This window comes from Numida meleagris, chromosome 2, assembly GCF_002078875.1.
Source record: "Numida meleagris isolate 19003 breed g44 Domestic line chromosome 2, NumMel1.0, whole genome shotgun sequence".
Lineage (NCBI taxonomy): Eukaryota > Metazoa > Chordata > Aves > Galliformes > Numididae > Numida > Numida meleagris.
The window spans coordinates 51,970,768-51,990,200 of NC_034410.1; the positions used below are offsets into that span (position 1 = coordinate 51,970,768).

At 42.8% G+C, this 19,433-nt stretch overlaps 1 protein-coding gene across 9 annotated transcripts in view; it reads right to left on the bottom strand.

Moving 5' to 3' along the window:
• LANCL2 (LanC like 2) overlaps positions 1 to 19,433 on the bottom strand; it is a 47,453-nt gene that overhangs the window by 8,926 nt on the left and 19,094 nt on the right. For 5 of the 9 annotated variants that reach the window (XM_021389001.1, XM_021389004.1, XM_021389002.1 and 2 more), the window contains 6 exons: positions 18,291 to 18,438; positions 17,205 to 17,351; positions 14,149 to 14,331; positions 12,278 to 12,454; positions 5,198 to 5,270; positions 1,439 to 3,899 (listed from right to left, as the gene is read on the bottom strand). In XM_021389001.1, the coding sequence (XP_021244676.1) occupies positions 3,784 to 3,899; positions 5,198 to 5,270; positions 12,278 to 12,454; positions 14,149 to 14,331; positions 17,205 to 17,351; positions 18,291 to 18,438 (844 nt within the window). In that variant the 3' untranslated portion in view covers positions 1,439 to 3,783. Of the gene's footprint in view, positions 1 to 1,438; positions 3,900 to 5,197; positions 5,271 to 6,340; positions 6,444 to 12,277; positions 12,455 to 14,148; positions 14,332 to 17,204; positions 17,352 to 18,290; positions 18,439 to 19,433 lie in introns of those variants that run through there. The other 4 variants (XR_002436040.1, XR_002436039.1, XR_002436041.1 and 1 more) reach the window with 4 other exon arrangements.

Below are 19,433 nucleotides of genomic sequence, written 5' to 3' on the forward strand. Positions count from 1 at the left end.
GTGGTGGTCCCCCTCTACTCGGCTCTTGGGAGGCCCCATCTGGAGTACTGCATCCAGACCTAGGAGCCCCAGTACAAGAAAGATGTGGAGCTCTTGGAACGAGTCCAGAGGAGGGCCACCAAGACGATCAGAGGGCTGGAGCACCTCTCTTATGAGAAAAGGCTGAGGGAACTGGGCTTGTTTAGTTTGGACAAGAGAAGGCTCCAGGGAGACCTCATTGTGGCCTTCCAATACTTGAAGGGAGTGTATAAACAGGAGGAGAAACGATTGTTCACGAGGGTGGATAGCGATAGGACAAGGGGGAATGGTTTTAAACTGAGGCAGGGGAGATGTAAGTTAGATATTAGGAGGAAGTTTTTCACACAGAAGGTGGTGACGCACTGGAACAGGTTGCCCAGGGGGGTTGTGGATGCCCCGTCCCTGGAGGTGTTCAAGGCCAGGCTGGACGTGGCTCGGGGCAGCCTGGTCTGGTTGGCGACCCTGCACTCAGCAGGGAGGTTGAAACTTGATGATCTTTGAGGTCCTTTTCAACCCAGGCCATTCTATGATTCTATGACATGTGCATGTAGGTGCTGCTCCCACGATGGGGGTTAGCTTATTTCTTGTGTATCTTCCTGGTCATTTCTTAGTCCAATCTTTAGCCAAAGATAGGCGTGCAGACAGCTTGAGTTCTATTTTGTGTTGCTAAATGCACACTAAGGGCTGACATTGGTCATGCCCCTCTGCACACAAGGCCCCTCTGCACTCCTTGCCAGAACAACCTTAAATGAGGCACGTCCCACCTGTGGCATGGCCTAGCCTGCCCTGTGGTCACCCTCTGCCCCATGCCATTTTGCTGCAGTTGTGACTCCACTTTCTGTTGACATAAATACTGTATCTGCAAATTTTGAAATGGAATGCATACAGTTACAATCAGATATTCAACTCAGTGACCTGATCGTGTCTCTTTACCAGACCTTTATAAGCCCTCTCCAACCAGAGAGAAATATCTGCAGTCACACTTTATTCATGTCATTGCTTTTGGCAGTAAGTACATTTCTTCGCAGATGTTCTCAAGGATGAAACACAGGAAAAGTAAAATTTTTTGTTAAGTCCTTGCTAAGGGAAAACCTCAAGCTTTCTTAAAGCTGGAAAGCTGATGTCAGCAAGACAGAAAGGCTTCATATATTTGTTCTTAAAAACCATGCACTCCTAAGTACCATTGGAGCTGCAAACTGCCCAACAGGACCTGATCAAAGGGGAAAGCAAACTTTAAGCTCAGGCACTGAATAAAGAAAAAAAAAAAGTGAAGGTTAAGAAGAGATCTGCCCACACTTTGGCCCTTGTTTCTTCCTACAGGACTCTGAGATCAGAGGCAGCTCAGCAGTCAGAGCAGGGAACAGCTCCCATTGGCCACTGTGGGAGGGAAGTCATAACACATAAAAGAACTGCACACAGATTACCACCACAAAGCTTGATCTTTACTAATAAAGCCAAAGAACACCACATCCGCATTTTTTCCTCTTTTTCTGCCCAAAGAACATCTCCAGTTTTTACACTACCACTTTCTGCAACAGATGGACTACTACACATGGACAAAGCAAAACAGGGAATATTGAGACATTTTCCACATTTTAGTTTTATGAGATTTCTGAAAATGGTGTCTCGGTAAAATGTGTTTTTTCCATGCCTTCCCACAATACCTTTTGTAATGGCTGCCTGGATATCACAAGGTGTAACAAACAGAAAGGGGGAGCTGCAGCGAGAGCCATGTGAGGAAGACAAAGCAGAGGTACTCACAGCCCTCCTGTGATATATGACATTTCCAGTCTTGCTCAATTCCAAAATAATTCTGCAGAGAACCTGGCACTGGGCCTCAGCCCACAGCAGGCCAGCTGCAGTGCAGAAGGAACACATAGTGGATGTGCTCACTCTACTGACTGCGGCAATCACGCACCTGCATTTTTTAAACCAGCCAGTAATTTCAGTTCTCCCTGGGCTCCAGCCAGCCAACATCATCTTCCAGAGGTGCCACCCCAAGCACAGCAGCCAAGAAGGCTCCCAACAACCGAATGAAAACCCTTCCCTGTCGCCCTCAGCTGAACAGTCAGACTGCCCCAGGTCTTCTTTCGTTAGGCTTTCTGTCAGACTTCACTCTGAGCTAGTTTCCTCCCTGGATTACAGGCAGTAATCCACACAGTGATGGAAGAAATACAGAGCTAGGCCTCACCATGCACGCTACAGCAAAACATTTCACTTGAGCTGGTACGTTCTGTGCACTGCCTCCTGTGATCAGCTCTCTGTTCCTCACTGATCTTACTGCTTTCCATCTCTGTGATCAGGGTCACTTTACCACAGCTGTTTGCCATGCAGTACCCTCCTTCCTGATGCCTTTCAGAATCTTCACTCTTGCCTGGCTGCACATATGCATCTGGGCCCAGTGCCCCCAGCAGATCTTCTATCCTTTGCCAGAGGGGTGTAAAAGTCTTTCCCACTGCTCCCACATCTTACTTGACAAATCAGCAGACATAAAGCTCTCTCAGCACTGGCACTGCTGCTATTGCCTGGCAGAACCAAATACACAAAACATTAGCATCCCAGTGGATTTGGCAACAGACACTGATGGTCAGGGAAGTCACCTGCTACCTGTTTTATGCAGGTACAGAAATGCATTTCAAGCCTGACCACAAACACAAGGGCTCAGCAGATGCCCCTGGTCACAGATATCCCAGTGTGCACCTGAAAGGTCAAAGTCTCAGCCATGTGTCACACTTTCCCCTGAATTAAGGTACCAATTAAAATAAGCACCCGAGATGACAGAACACAGCAAGGCCTGCAGGGAAGGTGAGGATGACAATAGAACTTGAGGAAGTGAGAGAATGCTACTCTTACCCTTCTCAAACAGTAAACATACTTATTGATCTGGAAAACATGAATGTGTTTTAAGTGTACTTAAAGTATGTTCCACTTCTCCAAACAAAGAGTACAGTTATACTGTCTCTTCCCTCCTGCTGGCAGCAGAGGGAGGTTAGCTCAGGTGACTCAGCCTGCAGTTTGTTAAGCTCCTAACATGCAGAGGTGGGGATGAGCATCTCCTAGCACACGAACCAGGCACAGGCAGCCTCTCTTTCCAAAAAAAAAAAAAAAAAAAAATGCTCCTAAAACAGCAGCAAAAGAAAAGTCATGTCCAACCTGATACATTCCTGAAAACCGAGATGGCCTCATACCACTTCATCACGCAAGGCTGATCTCCATCACCTCAGCTTCTAGGGACTGTGAAGAAAAACGTAGAAAGCAATGAACATAAAACATGTTTTCCATCTCTTTTTGAAATTGTCAGCTCACTAGTGAAGCTGAGTGCTGTCTTACAGTGAACTCTCTGGCAGAACGTGGAACTTTCAGGCTAACCACACTGGGGAAAGCAACACTGTTGTTACAGGTCATGCATGAAGGTACAGGTTGGAGCTTCACACAGAGAACAGCTCTTTGCTAACAAAAGACTCGAATCAACAGACAACACCAATAAACATGCAGAGTATGTCAAAGACCTGAAGAAGACAAATACAATGAAAGAGAGAAAGTTCAAAAGTTGACTTCTCTTGTTCTGCATGTGAAGATGTCACTTTAACAGAACTTAAATGTGGCTTCTCTCAATTCATGCTCTAAGGACTTCACGTCCCTCGGGGCAGGGGAAGTGAGAAACAGGGTTTATCCATCCATCAGCTTAGGGTTACGTTGGTTCTGTATCAGAGGCACTACACAGTCTCATCTCTTTTGGCATGTGTTTACTTTCCAAAGAACCCTTTAGCTGCCCTGTTCCACTTTGTCTTCCCTCCTCTGAGGTCCAAGTTCAAATGCTGGAAACCGGGAAGTCTCTGGTACTGAGATATCTGAAAGGAAGTGAATAGCTCCAGCCATACCTAAAATGTAAGGATACAGAAATTTTTGTGCATCTTGGACATTAAAATATCACTGTTGACAACAAAGGCAATTGCATCTATTTGAATCTAGCACCTTGCTAGGTCTTTTTTGAGCTGGTAAGCATATGGCTTCTAGAAAGGCAAGTTTATCTGTATTTGCCTTGGAAACTAAGTTCCACTTGAAAAGATCAAAGGCAAAAACAGGGTTATCTCTGCTATTGTCTTTTCAACGGTACAATCTCAATGCTATTTCAGTTATGAAAAAGTAAATCCCAGTTTGGACCATCTCTCACAATTTGAGCAGCTCTCATTGGTCAATTCACTGGTTAAAAAGTAAAGGTGCGATTTTATTACTCTATTATATACTATATACTCCATTCATTATTCATAAAGGGTGCATCCAGAAGCACTAATATCACTATCACCTCATAAAACTCATAGGGACACAACTATAGGGCCACCCTATAGAAAAACAGCATACAGATAAAAATCTCACTTTTATGATCAAGCAAAATTCCTACTGCATCACCAGCTGAGCACATACAAACACAGGATTTTTTCTTGGATACAAGCATTTGATAGAAATGAGTAAAACGATTCCATAAGAACCATGTGCACCTTCCCATGGAAGTGTTCATACATGCACATGTGCAGAAATGGACAACTTCAAGCATAGTTTTAAGAAATAAAAAAATAAAGATTTTTTTTTCCTCAAATTTGACATATGGAGGTCTTTAAAAAGATCACATCAAAAAAATGAAACAAAATGTGTGTCAGCGCTGAAGCAGAAATCACCTTGACCATTATTGGCATTACTCCATATCAAGAAGTTTCAAACCTCTTCTACTACATACTCTCTGTCTGCTTCTTCCTTCTACAAATGCCTTCAAGGGATCTCCCACGGATAAGAATGCCTGTACTTCTGTCCCCATTAACATCAGCACAATAACTGTAATTTTAAGGGATGCGTACAACCACTGCTCGCTTGCATTTATCCCTTGGGTTGGTTTACTTGTAAAACAAACCTGCTTTGTCTGCTGTAATTTCACTTACTTGTGATAGGTGGCACATTAGGCTCATTGCTCTCAGAATAGCAGCACTGTTTCATATTCTACTTTATCTGTGATTCCTTGCTACTGTGTTTTAAAAGTTAAGATAGAGTGTAGAAAACAAACTACAAATAAAGAAAACATAAAGCTCTAGGAAAATATTTCCGAACTCCCAAGCATGTCCCAAAACTGCAAGGTAGCCCTTCCATCCTGTATAATACAATACTATTTACAGTACAATCACTTTACCTTCAAAAAGAGAATAAGGGCGGTCAGGAATACGACATCCATGTGCACCATATTCCAAACACCACTCAGCAAACTGTGGGAGACATAAAGTATATTTATTAATTTATTTTAAATTGAAGATTGCTAAATGCTAGTTTGAAGATCTGCATGGAAAGCTATTTTAGTAGGTACTAAATGTAAAACAGTGTAAGCGGAGCCACAACACAGGAATTACTGTCCAAGACTAATTAATCCCACTTCAACTGTGACAAGGCTGCAATTATTCTTTAGGATACTATTTCCACAGCGAGAGTTCAGTTTCAGTTTTGCAACAACATAATTACGTGGGCTGTACTTAACTCCTGTTTTTTAAAATCAACCGTGCAACACATCAGTGAAGAAATGCTGCAAGAACAGATGTGAACAGTTTCTAGGACAGAAATTTTCTAATACAACATTAGTTCTTATCTGTCTCAGTGCTTAACTTACCCACCTGCGAAGGACTTAAAGAGTTGTTAAGTGCATTTCTGTTTTCTTCCACTTCCATGCACTGACCTAGAGTACTAAATATCCAACTGCCATTACTCAGCTTTATTTATTTTCTCTCCCCAAGTCTTACGAAAAAATCCTTACAAATACAGTTAGACAATTATGGTCATCAATATTTTGTTGCAGAAAATGGAAAACCTTTTAAAAACAAGTTAACAGTGTCTTTCTTGTGTTTGATCAACACTGCTGCAGTAGCTACACTAGACATACATTACTTAAAAACCACATATCGATCAATTTAATAGCAGCAATCCATTTCTCCTTTGAAGTGTTTATGGCTACCCAGAGCATGCACAGGGCACAGACGTTCCCCTGGCATTTCTGGACTTGGAAGCAAACCACTGCTTATCCAAAATACAGTGATAAGAGTACAAGATTTCTGTAAAGCAAAGAAGCAAGAGAACTCTCCTTGCTTCCCCTGTGATTTCTGCAACCTGCTATAGCAAGCAGCTTGTCCTACTCACTAGAGGGTGCCTGGGCTCTAGAGCTGGAGCTACATGGCATGTGAACGGGCTCCCATACCCATCAAATTGTTTAACAGGAGGATTGAAGTGTGGTATTTCACTCCTTCCCAGCACCACCCTCCAACTCACACTGTGCTCTTTAAGTACTTACTGGAGGATGGATTCCTTCACTTGGTACAAGTGTGTATGTGCATGTGAGAACATCTTGAGGAAATCCAGCAATAAACCCACAAACACAAACATGGCGGTCCATGCTGTTATTAAGAAATGACTGATGAGTACTGGGCCTGTTACAGGCATAGATCTTCAAACTACAGTTTAATTCTCTGTGTAATCTTCTTTTCTATGCAAGGACAGAACATGTTTATGGCACGTTTCTAAACTGCAATCAATTCTTGAAATATCCATATCTTATTGCTACAAGCCCTTATTATTATTCCGAGCCTAGAAACTTCAAAAGAAAAAGAAAATACACTGCTAGGCACAATCACTGTTTAGAAGCTCCTAGCTTCAGTACAACTCACAGATCCTGTAAGCCACATTAACATCTTTGTTAAATCAAGGAAAAAGAAATCTCTTCTAGCAGGAAGACATCTGCCATTATTTAACACATAAGCTGAAAAAAAGTTTTCATCAAGAAAGAGCCATTCAGACCTCAGAAGTTCTGTCCTGAATCTTAAAAAAACAAACAAACAAAAAAAAAACACCCAGAACCCCAACAAAACAAAGCATCACAGAATTGCAGAATCATAGAATGGCTTGGGTTGGAAGCAATGTCAAGGATCATCAAGTTCCAACCTTCCTGCCACAGGCAAGGCTGCCAATCACTAGATCAAGTACTAGATTAGGCTGCCCAGGGCCCCATCCAATGTGACCTTGAACACCTCCAGGGACAGGGCATCCACGGCCTCTCTGGGCAACCTGTCCCAGCACCTCACCACACTCTCACTGAAAAAATTCACTGACATCTAATCTAAATCTTCCTTCATTTAGTTTAAAACCATTCCCCTTTGTACTATCATTATCTAGCCATGCAAATAGTTGATTTCCCTCCTGTTTATAATCTCCCTTTAAATATTAGAAGGCTGTAATGCTCCCTGCAGCCCTCTCTTCTCCAGACTGAACAAACCCAGCTCCTTTAGCCTGTCTTCATAGGAGAGGTGCTCCATTCCTCTGATCTTATCCGTGGCCCTCCTCAGGGCCCTTCCAAAAACTCAACATCTTTCCTGTGCTGGGAACTCCAGACCTGGATGCAATACTCAGATAGGCCCTCATGAGGGCAGAGTAGAGAGGGACAATCTTCTCTCACCCTGCAGACCAGGATACAGTTGGCTTTCCAGGCCAGAAGTGCACAGTGCTGTGAAGTTTTTCCATCTACAGGACCCTTAAGTCCTTCTTGACAGGGTACTCTCAAGGAGTTATTCTCCCAGCCTGTATACGTATCTGGGATTACCCTGACCCAAGTGCAAAACCTTGCAGTTTGCTTTGTTGAACCTCACCAGGTTCACATGGGCCCATCTTTTGAGTTTATCCACATCCCTCTGGATAGTACCCCTTCTTCTGTCTGCCATATCAACTGCACCACTCAGCTTGGTATCATCTGCAAAGTTGCTGAAGGTGCACTCGATCCCATCATCTCTGTCATTACTAAAGATGTTAAAGAGTACCGGTCTCACAACAGACCCCTCGGGGACACTGCTCATCACCGGCCTCGACCTGGACATAGACCCACTGACCACAACCCTCTGGCTGCGACCTTCCAGCCAATTCCTTACTCACCAAATACTCCACCCTTCAAATCCATATCTCTCCAATCTAGAGATAAGGATGTGGTGGGGGACCATGTCAAAGACCTTACAGAAATCCAGGTAGATGACATCAGTTGCCTTCCCCTTGTCTATCAATGTCATCATTCAACCACAGAAGACCACCTGATTGGTCAGGCACAACCTTCCCTTGGTGAAGCCATGCTAGCTGTCTCGGTTCACCCACTCATACCTCATGTGCCTTAACATGTCTTCTAGGAGGATCTGCTCCATGATCTTCTCAGGCACAGAGGTGAGGCTCATCAGCCTGTAGTTCCCTGGGCCCTCCTTCCTCCCTTTCTTAAAAATCGGAGTGATGTTTCCCTTTTTCCAGTCACTGAGGACTTAGCCTGACAGCCAGGACTTTTCAAATATAATGGAGAGAGGCTTGGCAACCATATCAGCCTGCTCCCTTAGGACCCTGAGGTGCATGTCATACAGCCCCACAGACTTGTACACATTCAGTGTCATGAGGTGGTCTCGGACTTGCTCTGCCCTTACAGTGGCAGGGGAGTTTGCTCTTCCAGTTCCCACCTCGAAGTTCAGGGATGCAAGGTTCAGGGATGTGAGAAATACGAGAATCCTGGCTGCCAGTGAAGACTGAGGTGAAGAACTCATTGAGTACCTCAGACTTCTCCATATCTGTTGTAGCCAATTCTCCTTTCTCATTTATCAGAGGAGGTACACTCTCTTTGGCCTGTCTCTTCTGACTAATGTACCTAAAGAACCCCTGCTCGTTCTTTTTAACATCCCTCACCAAGTTCAGTTCCATCTGTGCCTCGGACTTCCAAGTCTCATTCCTGCATGTCTGGACAGCACCCCTGTATTCTTCCCAGGTGAGATGCCCTTCTTTTCCCTCACTTTGACCAGCTGCTCCTTGCCAAGCCATGCTGGTTTTCGGCCTCCTCTGCCTGCTTTCTTATTCTAAGGGACAGAGAGCTCTTTTGCTCTGAGAAAGGCAACCTGTCATGGTTTTGTGATTTCTGTTGTTGGTATTCCACATCATAACATCATGTAAAGCACTGGCAGTTAAAGAGTTAATTCCCTGGTTACTGCAAACTGCCTTTTTTGGTGTGTGGTCCTCCGAGGGGGAGGGGAGGAGCTGCACTCCCCAGGGGTCTTTGCATTAGAGGGGGTGGTGAAGCCGCCTGGGAGACTTGGGGTCTCTTCCTTCCTGCCCGGCGTAGAAGCACGTGGTCCTCCTGCAGTTTACTGTGTAAGACTCTCTCTCTGAGTTCACTGACCTCAATTTTGATATATTTAGTAAAATTAGTTGTTCCTCCTCAGATTGGTGCCACTGTTTTGTTTTAGATCCGCCTACGAGTTCCCTACCTTTCCCCTCTTCCCTTTGTTTTCCCCAGGGTGTGGGTCTGCGGCTTCCCTGCCGCTTTAGCTGCTGGACCGCTCAGGGCCGGCCCCTACCCACGGACAATTTTTTTTTTCTTTTCTCTTCTTTTTTTTTCCGGGCCTGTCCCCCTTGTCACGGACGCAGATCCTTAGATAATACCATGACGCAACCTTAAAGAGTAACCAGCTTTCTCCACTCCTTTGTCTCTACTGACAGCTTCCCAGGAGATCTTGTCCAACAATTCCTTAAACAGCCTGAAGTTTGCTCTCCCAAAGTTAAGGGTCCTGACTCCACACTTTGCCAGGCTCACATTCCTCATGATCACAAACTCAACTAGGGCATGGCCAGTGCAGCCCTGGCTGTCTCTGATCTTAACCTCTTTAATCATCTCTTTTGCACTGGTGTGTAACAGGTCCAGCAATACTTCGCTTCTGGTTGCTCTGTCCAATACCTGAATCATAAAGTTGTTGTCGATGGACTCCAGGAGTCTACTGGATCACCTAGAGCTTGCTATGCTGTTTTCCCAGCAGAGATCTGGGTGGTTGAAATCCCCCATCAGGATAAGAGCCTGTGAGCGCAACACTTCTTTGCAGCTGAACCAAGGAGGGCTCATCAACAAGCTCCCCTTGATCAGATGGCCTGTAGTAAACCCCAACTATCAGCTGTCCTTCACTGCTCTCATCCCTAGGTCTTAACCCACAGGCTCTCAACCTGTTTCTGTTTTCAGAGGGAGCTCCTTACACTCTGTCCACTTTTTAACATATACATCAACTCCCCCACCCCACCCCTACCTTGTCTATCCCTTCTAAAAAGCTTACAGCCCTCACCTCAGAAGTAGTATTCCAGTTATGCAAATCATTCCACCATCTTTCTGTGATAGCAATAAAATCTGAGTTTTCCAAGTGCACCACGGTTTCCAACTCTTCCTATTTATTTCCCATGCTGCATGCATCCATATAGAGGCATTTTGCCTGGGCTTTCAGATGCATTACCTTCCTAGAGAAACTCTCCCACAAACCTCTGGGACAAATCTGAGATTTTCCCCCACTGCTTCCTTAAACTGACAAGTGTTCCCTGGCTCTCTGTCACTCAGCACTACACCAGTGATGACAGCATGCTGTGGTGATGAGCTCAGCCAGCTTGCTGCCTAGTATATTCTTGCCCCTGAACCACCCCAACCCCGAACAAAATCCAAAAACCCAGCACCCCATGGTTTAACCACAAGCACAGGGCTTGGATGCTCTCCGGAGCCCAGGATGCCCCTTCTTCTCACAGGCAGGCTAGCTAGAAGCAGTACAGCATCCTGGGAGCCCTTGTGATAACACTGGACAAAAGCTGTGCACACAAAAGTGGGGTTCAAATCTCTGTGAGTAGTTGCCTTTCAATCTCTTCATTTGTGTAACAGTATGTCAGCTTCTGATGGGTAAAGAGACTTCTCCTCCCAGGTCTCATGTTTTTGTGTGCACAAAAACCCCTGGGAGGGGAGCCATCTAGTCCTCTCAGTTGCATGCTTTTTAGGTACCAACATAGCTGCACGTTTGCTTCCCTGCTCTGTCTCAAAAATAAAAGACTTCAAGGATGTCCAAGACAAATAAACTCCTATGCCCATTTCAAGATTTCTCATGCAGGGAGAAGAGCCTTATAGGGCCCAACTGAATACTACAGCATCTATAGCAGAATGTCTGCAAATACACTGCCAGACTCAACTACGATGGGCACCTACAGCAAACAGGCTCTGGCTCATTGTAACACCTTCATTCTCAAAGAGATTTCAAGTATGTAATCAAATCTCCTTCTTTGGCTCTGAAATGAGTATGCTTGCTTTCCTCTAGCTTTGTATAGAAGAACTACAGGGCTCCTCTGGTCAAGGAATGCAGTGCAACAGGAATTGCCAGCACTGCACAGAGCCCCCTGAAAACATACAGCAGTGGACGATGATAGGGAGAGACTGACAGCTCAGCTGAAAGCAATGCATGCTCAGTAGTGCAGCTCACACTTCAGCAGCGGATGACCCTACAAATAATGTCACACATTTACCATGGCAGTGTTAGGGGCTTATTGTATTTTCTAGGATGCATTTATGCGTACAGGTGACCTCATGGCTGGATGCATAGGTAAACATAAGGTGACACAAACATCAACTTTTTAAAGCTCTGCTGGTGGTGGACAGACTGACAGTAGAGACAAATGCAATAGCTTTCAATGTGGCTCATCTAAAAGATCCCAAGATGCAACTCATCAAATCTCCCGTTGTACTACCTTTAAACAAACCTCAACTAAACGCAATATGAAACCCAGTATCAGTGAATTAAGTAGAAAACACACAAAAAAAGCTCGTTTGAGATCACGAAATAGGGGCAAAGAAAGCTTTCTCCTTCGAGAACTGTTAGCATAGTCAGAGCTGACGCAGAACCTAGATGCTACTGGCAGAAAAATTCTGAGCACGCCTTTCTGTACAATTTGTATTAATGAAAAAATCTAAATGAGCAGTTTAATAACTACAATTCAGAGCTCCAAAAGCCCCAGACACTAGTCTGAAAAAAAATAATTACAAAGGACTACAAACAGCATTACTTGAGGAGCTGAAGATGACAGTAGATCTCTCAAAGGAATAATTAGCACCATATAACATTCATCTGTTATTGTTCAAGCAGGCTAATTTTCAGACATTTACACCACAGCAAAATGAATTTACGTGTTTTTTTTTGAACATTCTACATATTAAGATGTAAGTGTCCACATAAGCAGAGTTAAAGGCCATTTGTTAAGAGGAATATGTTATGGTATGCTCTTGTCCCACTGAGTTAGCTTCAGAGGTAGCATTAAACAGCTTAGTCTGATCACTCTATTTACTCTACCACACAGACATGAAAGGAAAATTACATGAAATGCATGAAGGGGGACAGTAATTTTGTTGGGATGCAGAAGAGCTCACCTTACAAGCTCGGTAGAGGTACTTTTTGTCCTGAGTCAGGTTATAGAGAGATAAGAAGGAGTAGCCATTACCAGCAGTACCATGGCAGATCCCATAGCCTTTTCTCAGTAAACCTCTCTGCCAGATGACATCACTACATTCTATAGCATCTTTCAAGTACTTATCCTCTTTAAAAGTCTGTGGAACAAAAACAAACACATATATTGCAGTATTAACAAAAACAAAAGGATGATGGACCCGGACAATGCTTTGCTATGGGGGTGGAGTTTTTCATATACAGTTTATTTTGAGTTATAAGACTCCATCCATCACAGACTCACCTTTCTTCTAAGTTACTTCTCTCCTGGGCAAGGGATCAAATTTACAAAATATACTTGAAGTGCATTTTGGGCACAACTGAAGCACATTTTGAGCCCATCAAGGGAGAAGAGAAAGAAACACCAAGTAGCTTAGCTGAACAACACCACAGACTTCCATCTAAATAACACTTTGTTCCCCTGTGCCTGAGTCACACAACAGATCAACAAGACAAAGAAAGAACAATAATTTATGCACTAGACAGCTTTTTGCAGATGGCATCCTCTGCAAAGATGCTATTTAAAAAGGTAAGAATCTTGAACATTAAGTGTTTCTATTAAATCCATAATCTTGATAAAGAAGGTCCCCCTTTCTGATCAGGGTCTGTCAGCTACTCAGTTTTAACATTTCAAATGAAGGTCTGGCAACAGCATTTGATTTCCAGGACAAACATTGCTGTCTGTTATCAGAAGCCCCAGTGCTTGATGTGAAAGCTCAGCCAGCACAACATACTCCAATTTTTCTTACCGCTTTTTCAGAAAGTAGATTAAAGAGAAAAACATCGTACACTTTGTCACAAAAAAAGAGGACAGAAGAAGACTGCTAAACAGTCCTTGGTCCTATCCCTCTCATCTCCTGAAATACATTTTCTGCTAGGGAAAGCATCACGTTGGGAAAGAAGTAAAAAAGAATAAATAAAATAAAAGGTCTGCAGTGGTAAGCCAGCCTCCTACCACAGTCCAAAGAAAAAGCAAATGTGACTGCTGCTGCATTTAGTAGTGCTGTAAGAGATTTATGGTTCACATTTCACAGGCAGCAGCACAAGTAATCATTCCATAAACAAAACCTGCTTTTTATCAGCCCACCCAGAGGCCAACCAAGGAAACTGCCAAGGAGGGCTGTCAAGTGCAGAAATCAGTTTGCATAAACTTAATTAAATGGCATGCTTTCAAATGTCATGCAAATCAGAAGTGCACAACACAAGCAAGATAGCCAATCTAGCTAAGGATAGAAAGGAGCAAGCAGCAGGCTCGTGATAGCTCAGGAGTTATATTTATGCCCTAGAAAGGGCCTGGGATCTTTGTTCTGACATTACGTTCTCAAGTACTGTAACAAAATAATGGAGTAATTTAGAAAGACATTCTTTAGCAAGACACAGAATCACCAAGGTTGGAAAAGACCTCCAAGATCACCCAGTCCAATCGTCCACCTAAATGAACCTACATTTCTGAAAACCAACACAATTCTTAAAATGCTGGGGATGAAGATTAAAATAATATACGTCAGTGCACTCAGAACCAGGATTCTGGTAACAAACTGCTTAACTGCTGTTGGCCCTTTTCCAAGAAAGTCTGAAGTCTATTAACAACTAACACCTCGAGAAGCAATTTTATTTATTACTTCTTTACAAACATTCTTATATAGTATTTTGAGATATTTAGGTGCCTAGCCCAGGGTTCTGGTTTGAAAGCCTAGATCTAGAAAGACTTAAAACACAAGACTTAGAATCTAACAGGCCTACATACAAGTCTTTCTGAAAAAATATGGGTTTATATAAACATAGAATGATTCACCTTATAAGCTTGCATGAGCATGTGAATAACTCCAGGGGCACCATGGCACCAGTGAACCAATCTGTCAGTCTCGTTGCTCAGTGATGATGGGTAATTCCCAGATCTGAATTTTTTATGACGCACATAGTCAATGCTTGGCTTCACCAGCTCTGCCAAGGTCTCCTGATCCACACTTGCAATTGGCTAAAGAAAACACAGAGAGAAAAAACAAAATTGAAGTAATAATAAATTGGGTATCAACAATTATGTGCCCAGTTTTCAAGGACTCTACATATACGTCCTTGATCCAAATTACTTTCCGTCACTTCACACAGATTTAATTAGTGTCTGTTCACAATACCCTTACAAAGAGTGTGTTACAACAAATGTAAAGAAACTGGGATGCCAAGTTGTTACCTGTCTTACTTGAGGCAACACAGAAAGACTACGGAAGAACTGAGAACAGAATGCAGCCTCCAAGATGCCCAGGCCTCCATTTATACCTTAATATAGAAAGAGCGCTTACAGGAGGAAGATAGTGTTATAGATTAGTTGCTTATAATACCTACTTAAAACACACTGGGTTAGACATTTTAAAAATAACCGATGTCGGCAAACCTATCCTATTTCCCAATAAATGAAGAAGAGAATACATAGTGGCATACCTGACAAAGGTTTATAAAGGTTAAAGTTTTCTATCGCAAACAGAACTCCATGAAGCTATGGATTATAAAATTGCATTTCTAATGTCAGAAGCAACAGCTACTTCTCAAAGCAACTAAATATTTTTGTTCTACGCACTCATCCTTAGATTATTCTTCTGAATTTTTCTTTCCTATTTCTTCCGTTTAGTTTACATCCTTCCCATAAGGCGAATGTATCCATCAAACCGTGCACTTCCTGAGTATCTGTTGGGTCTGTAGTTGTTCTTAGTTGATATTCCTTCCTCTACCAGCCCACTTCACAGTATTTTCGTAAAAAAAGCTATTTTTACACAGCCTACATGATTTAATGAATTCCAGCAACAGGCAGAACAACTGTGGGAGTCTACAGAACCTAATAACTGGCCTTTTTCAGTTATAAATGACTTATCTTTGCTGATTATGTCATACAATGTTACTGTTTTTTCCTACCTGCACATTCACATTCAAGGCCTAGGAATGCTGCTACCATTTACAGTCCTACAGCTACATGATGTTTAACATCTGTATTTTTAGTAACCTGAAATAATAACCTCTACTTCACCTCAGTTAGGAAAGCTATGCTGGACTCCTGCCCACCAGATTACTAGAGCAAATTCCTCTTCTGTACTTTTCTGAGTGCAAGTACACCTGAATATAGATCAGCTTCTCATGAAGAATACCCTGGAGATAATAAGCCCAGATGTTGAACTTCAGAGTATGGAAGGTCTCATGAAATCTTTGTTTCAGGGTTCTGATTTCATATTGGAATCCTGCAGCAGAAGGTAAAGACAGACATCAGCAATAAATGCCATTCAGTTTTGAACTGTGCAAGGCAAGCACAGTCCAGGGCTTAAGTGAGCTTGTGAATGTCCACTGGAGGTAAATCCAAGAAGAATAGAGCTCTTCACATACCTTCCTTCTCACCTTATGCTTCTATGAAGATTTAAGCACAGGCAAGTTCCTTCTCCTGAACTGCTGAGGTTCCCAGCACCTAACTGTCAACAGCAAAAAAGTAACCTATTCGTATGTGTCCCAATTACCTAGCCAACAGGACAGATACTCAAACAGACATTTTTGTCACAGCATTAGTGAAGGGGCTGGAGATTTCCTAGCTACCATGTCAGAATAACCCCCCTCTGCCTCTTGGATGAGTTATTTAACACTGCTGAGCCCCTACTCTCTCAGTAGTTGTCTGTAAGCAGATCCAAGATACATTCCCTCATAAAGGTGTTATATGGAAGCAGTAATCAGTGGTCTTTGTATCTCAGGTGATATGCTGGATGCCTTCTCTGTTATTAAACAACCACCCAACAAACCATCTCATGAATTTTTTGCTGAAAATACAAATTTTCCTCATATGGAGTAGGAGGAATGGGGGGGAAGGATGGACTCTGATATGTCATCTTCTTCTCCAGCAGACGACTGAACTCTGTATGACTCATAATGTTTAATGTACAGTGAAAAGACAGTAATCTAATACTGCATAAACAATGGTTTCGTGGTAGTCCTTAAAAGCAGCAATTATATATATGTGTAATTTCCTATATAAAGGAATAGATATTTATGATTTTACCATGTATATAGAGTAGAGCTTAAACAAAAACACACTGTGTTTGTGGTATCAAACTTGAATAGCAAATGAAGGATGGAGTCTTTAAAGAGACTTCTTCAAAGGAATGGATGTTTCTCAGAAAATCCAGTGAAAAAAAATGAACGAAAGTCAGGTAAGATGAGGTAGTTGGAAAGGATGGACCACCTTGTCAAGGACAGCAAGAAGTGAAGATAAGGACACAGTAAATTAGAGCGTCCTGAGGCATCAGTCAGATGTTCACTGTACAAAACAGCTGTAGTGAAATTAAGACCCTATGTAGCAGAGCATCAGCCACTTCCACAACAAAGTCAGCTGCTTTAGCATGAGCTTCTGATAGAAGTGGTGTCAGCTAATTTGAAACAGAAGGGGAAAAGTCATAGCATCTTTTGCAAATGAGGAATGGCTGAGCAGTAGCAACAGCTAATGCTACCTCAGTCACTTTTGCAAAGAGCATTTCTACAGATCTTTAGGCTGTGAGGTGAGGATATACATTCTTTCCACTTGCCTGAAGGAAAGTCATTTTCTATAAGCTGTTAAGAAAATTACCATTTATGATGCAACATAACATATGCTGCACAGACTGGCAGCACCTTTCAAAACTAGAAAGTGGTATTATATAGATTTTGCAGCTTTATGGCCACCTTCTGTAATGAAACATAAGGCTCTACTTCCAGACTGTACAACAGAAGAACAGATGTACAGGTCTGTTTTGAAAAACATCACAATCTTATTTGAGGATATAAAAGCAGGGGGAGGAAGGGACATCACTGGTGTTCATCCCAGCCCACAGAAGACTCTCTTACCTGCATGAGCATGTAATAGATCCCAGCCACACCATGGGCCGCTCCAACATATTGCTTCCTGTGCCACTGATATAACAGAGGACAACGCTCTGTTTTACGTTCCTCCTTCGAGAAGTTTTTCCCCGACTCAATAATGGCATCTATTACCTAAGAAAGAAAACACATCCCTTCCATCTCATTTGCTTTGATTCAGAGTTTTGTCATGACTAGAATCACACTGAAATTAGCCACAATAAACAGTATGATCACGATAATCCTTTGGACTTTGGTATTGAGGTTAAAAAGCAAGTTTCTGCCTCAATCACAAGAATCACTTAGATTCATAAGAGAAAATGAATCTTAAAAACTTCTCATCAGTTTTTTCCAGGCCTACTTTCTCTGGTTCTTGTATCTGCAGAAGACATGCACATTTCTCCAGTGAATTCTCCTTCTTTTCACTTAAAATGCTTCCACACTTCTTTCTTAAGGTTTTCCATAACGATTTCTCACCCTCAAGTGCTCCAAGACCAGTTCTGCAGTAGATCCATTTCCATGACCGCCTGTAGACTCACCACATTAACTTCTGTTTCAGTCCCAGCTGGGCAGCAGGGAAAGGGGTAACACACTGGAAGGAGGGATCAGACTGAGTTTGTAGTTGTAGATTTCTTTCCTCTCCAGCCTCACGCTCCTAATCCCCTGAATTACATGAAGGAGTGATTCCAGTTCAATTGCACAAATACTGTGTGCAGTGGAATTGCCAGGTCACAGCCTGAACCAATGGTTGAGCACCAGGTGAGAAGGCGTGGCTAACCCAGGGAGCTCAGGTGCAAGCAATGCACCAGAGTGACCAGAAGCGGTGGAGCCTCGATCCACTCCTTCTCACTCTCATTTAAGGGTTAACAGGCAAAGGAGTAGCATCTCTCTAGATAGAGATCATGCTCCTCTTGAGCTGTTACTGGTTGTTGGAAGGGGTGAGCCAATTTTCCTTCTTCCTTCAGTAACGGGTACATTACTGCTCTGTAGTGCCTGTATTTCGTTTGAAGGTACTGTCATCACCTTCTTTTGCCATACACTGTGGCACTGAAGAGCAGAAAAAAAAAGTCCTACCTCTTTGATAATGGACTGTGGGACTGTGTCTGGACCAATTTCTGTATTCAGGTACAGCAAGGCATACAGGTAACCAGCTCTGCCATAAAGCAGCTCATCTGGAAGTTCAGCATCCATGCTTATGACTGTCCTTTGGAGCTGCAACAGCCTGCATGAGACAAGAATGGTAGGGTAAGAGAAAGCACCTTCTCTAGACACTATACTGGACTATGCATTGCATAAGCCATCAAACCAGAAGCAGTTAGAGTACTTAAGTCCCATAATCTCCTTTCAGTTCTCCCCAGCAAAGCCAGCTGCCAGCTCTACACACAAGAGTGATACATGTGTGCTGCCCCTGACAGACAGGCAACTTGGAGCCAGTGAGTATAATGAAAATAACTGGCTTCTGTGCAGAGAGAAACACCTATACAGGTAGAGGGCTGGAGAGCTACTCCAGTCTAAAGGTAACACTGATTCCAAGAGAGACCAGGAACACTAACCAGGAGATGCTATCTGACAACTAATTTGCACTGAAGCAGAAAGATTCACAGATCCCAGTTACATCATTTCTGATCTCAGAGATCAATCAAAAGAAATGCCACTTAAACTGTAAAAGTAGCTATATATTAATGGGAAGATTGATGAAAACCTCCTGGAACCTCTGGTAATTTCACTTCAGCAAGGACTCTTAATTTTAGATGTTTCAGAGGAGGGGAAAAAAACACTCTGCATTCCCCTTCCCTAGATACACATTTTTTCAAATGTTTAAAAACTCAGTTTAGAAGAAGTTATTAAGCAGAAGTGTCTCACTTGCCTGTAGTACTGGAAAAACACCTTGGGCTTGCCACTGCAACTCTCACATGCTCCACAGAGCACTCCTGCTATTACTCTACCAGTCTGCTTTCAAACTGAGAAGTAGAGAAATTGTTATCCTGCCCATTCCTTCTCTGTCTGTTCCTATTTTTCTCTGACTAAAACTAGCAATTAGATGAAACCACAGAGATAGTCAGATTTTAAATTTGGGGAAGAGGAAAAATAATTTAGATTAAGAGGAAAATCTTTTCCCAGCTATTACTTGGCAGAAACGTTAGCGTTAACATCATGCTGGAGCAAAAACACTAACCTCAAGGGTTTGTTTATACTGTCACTGTTTAATATCTGTGA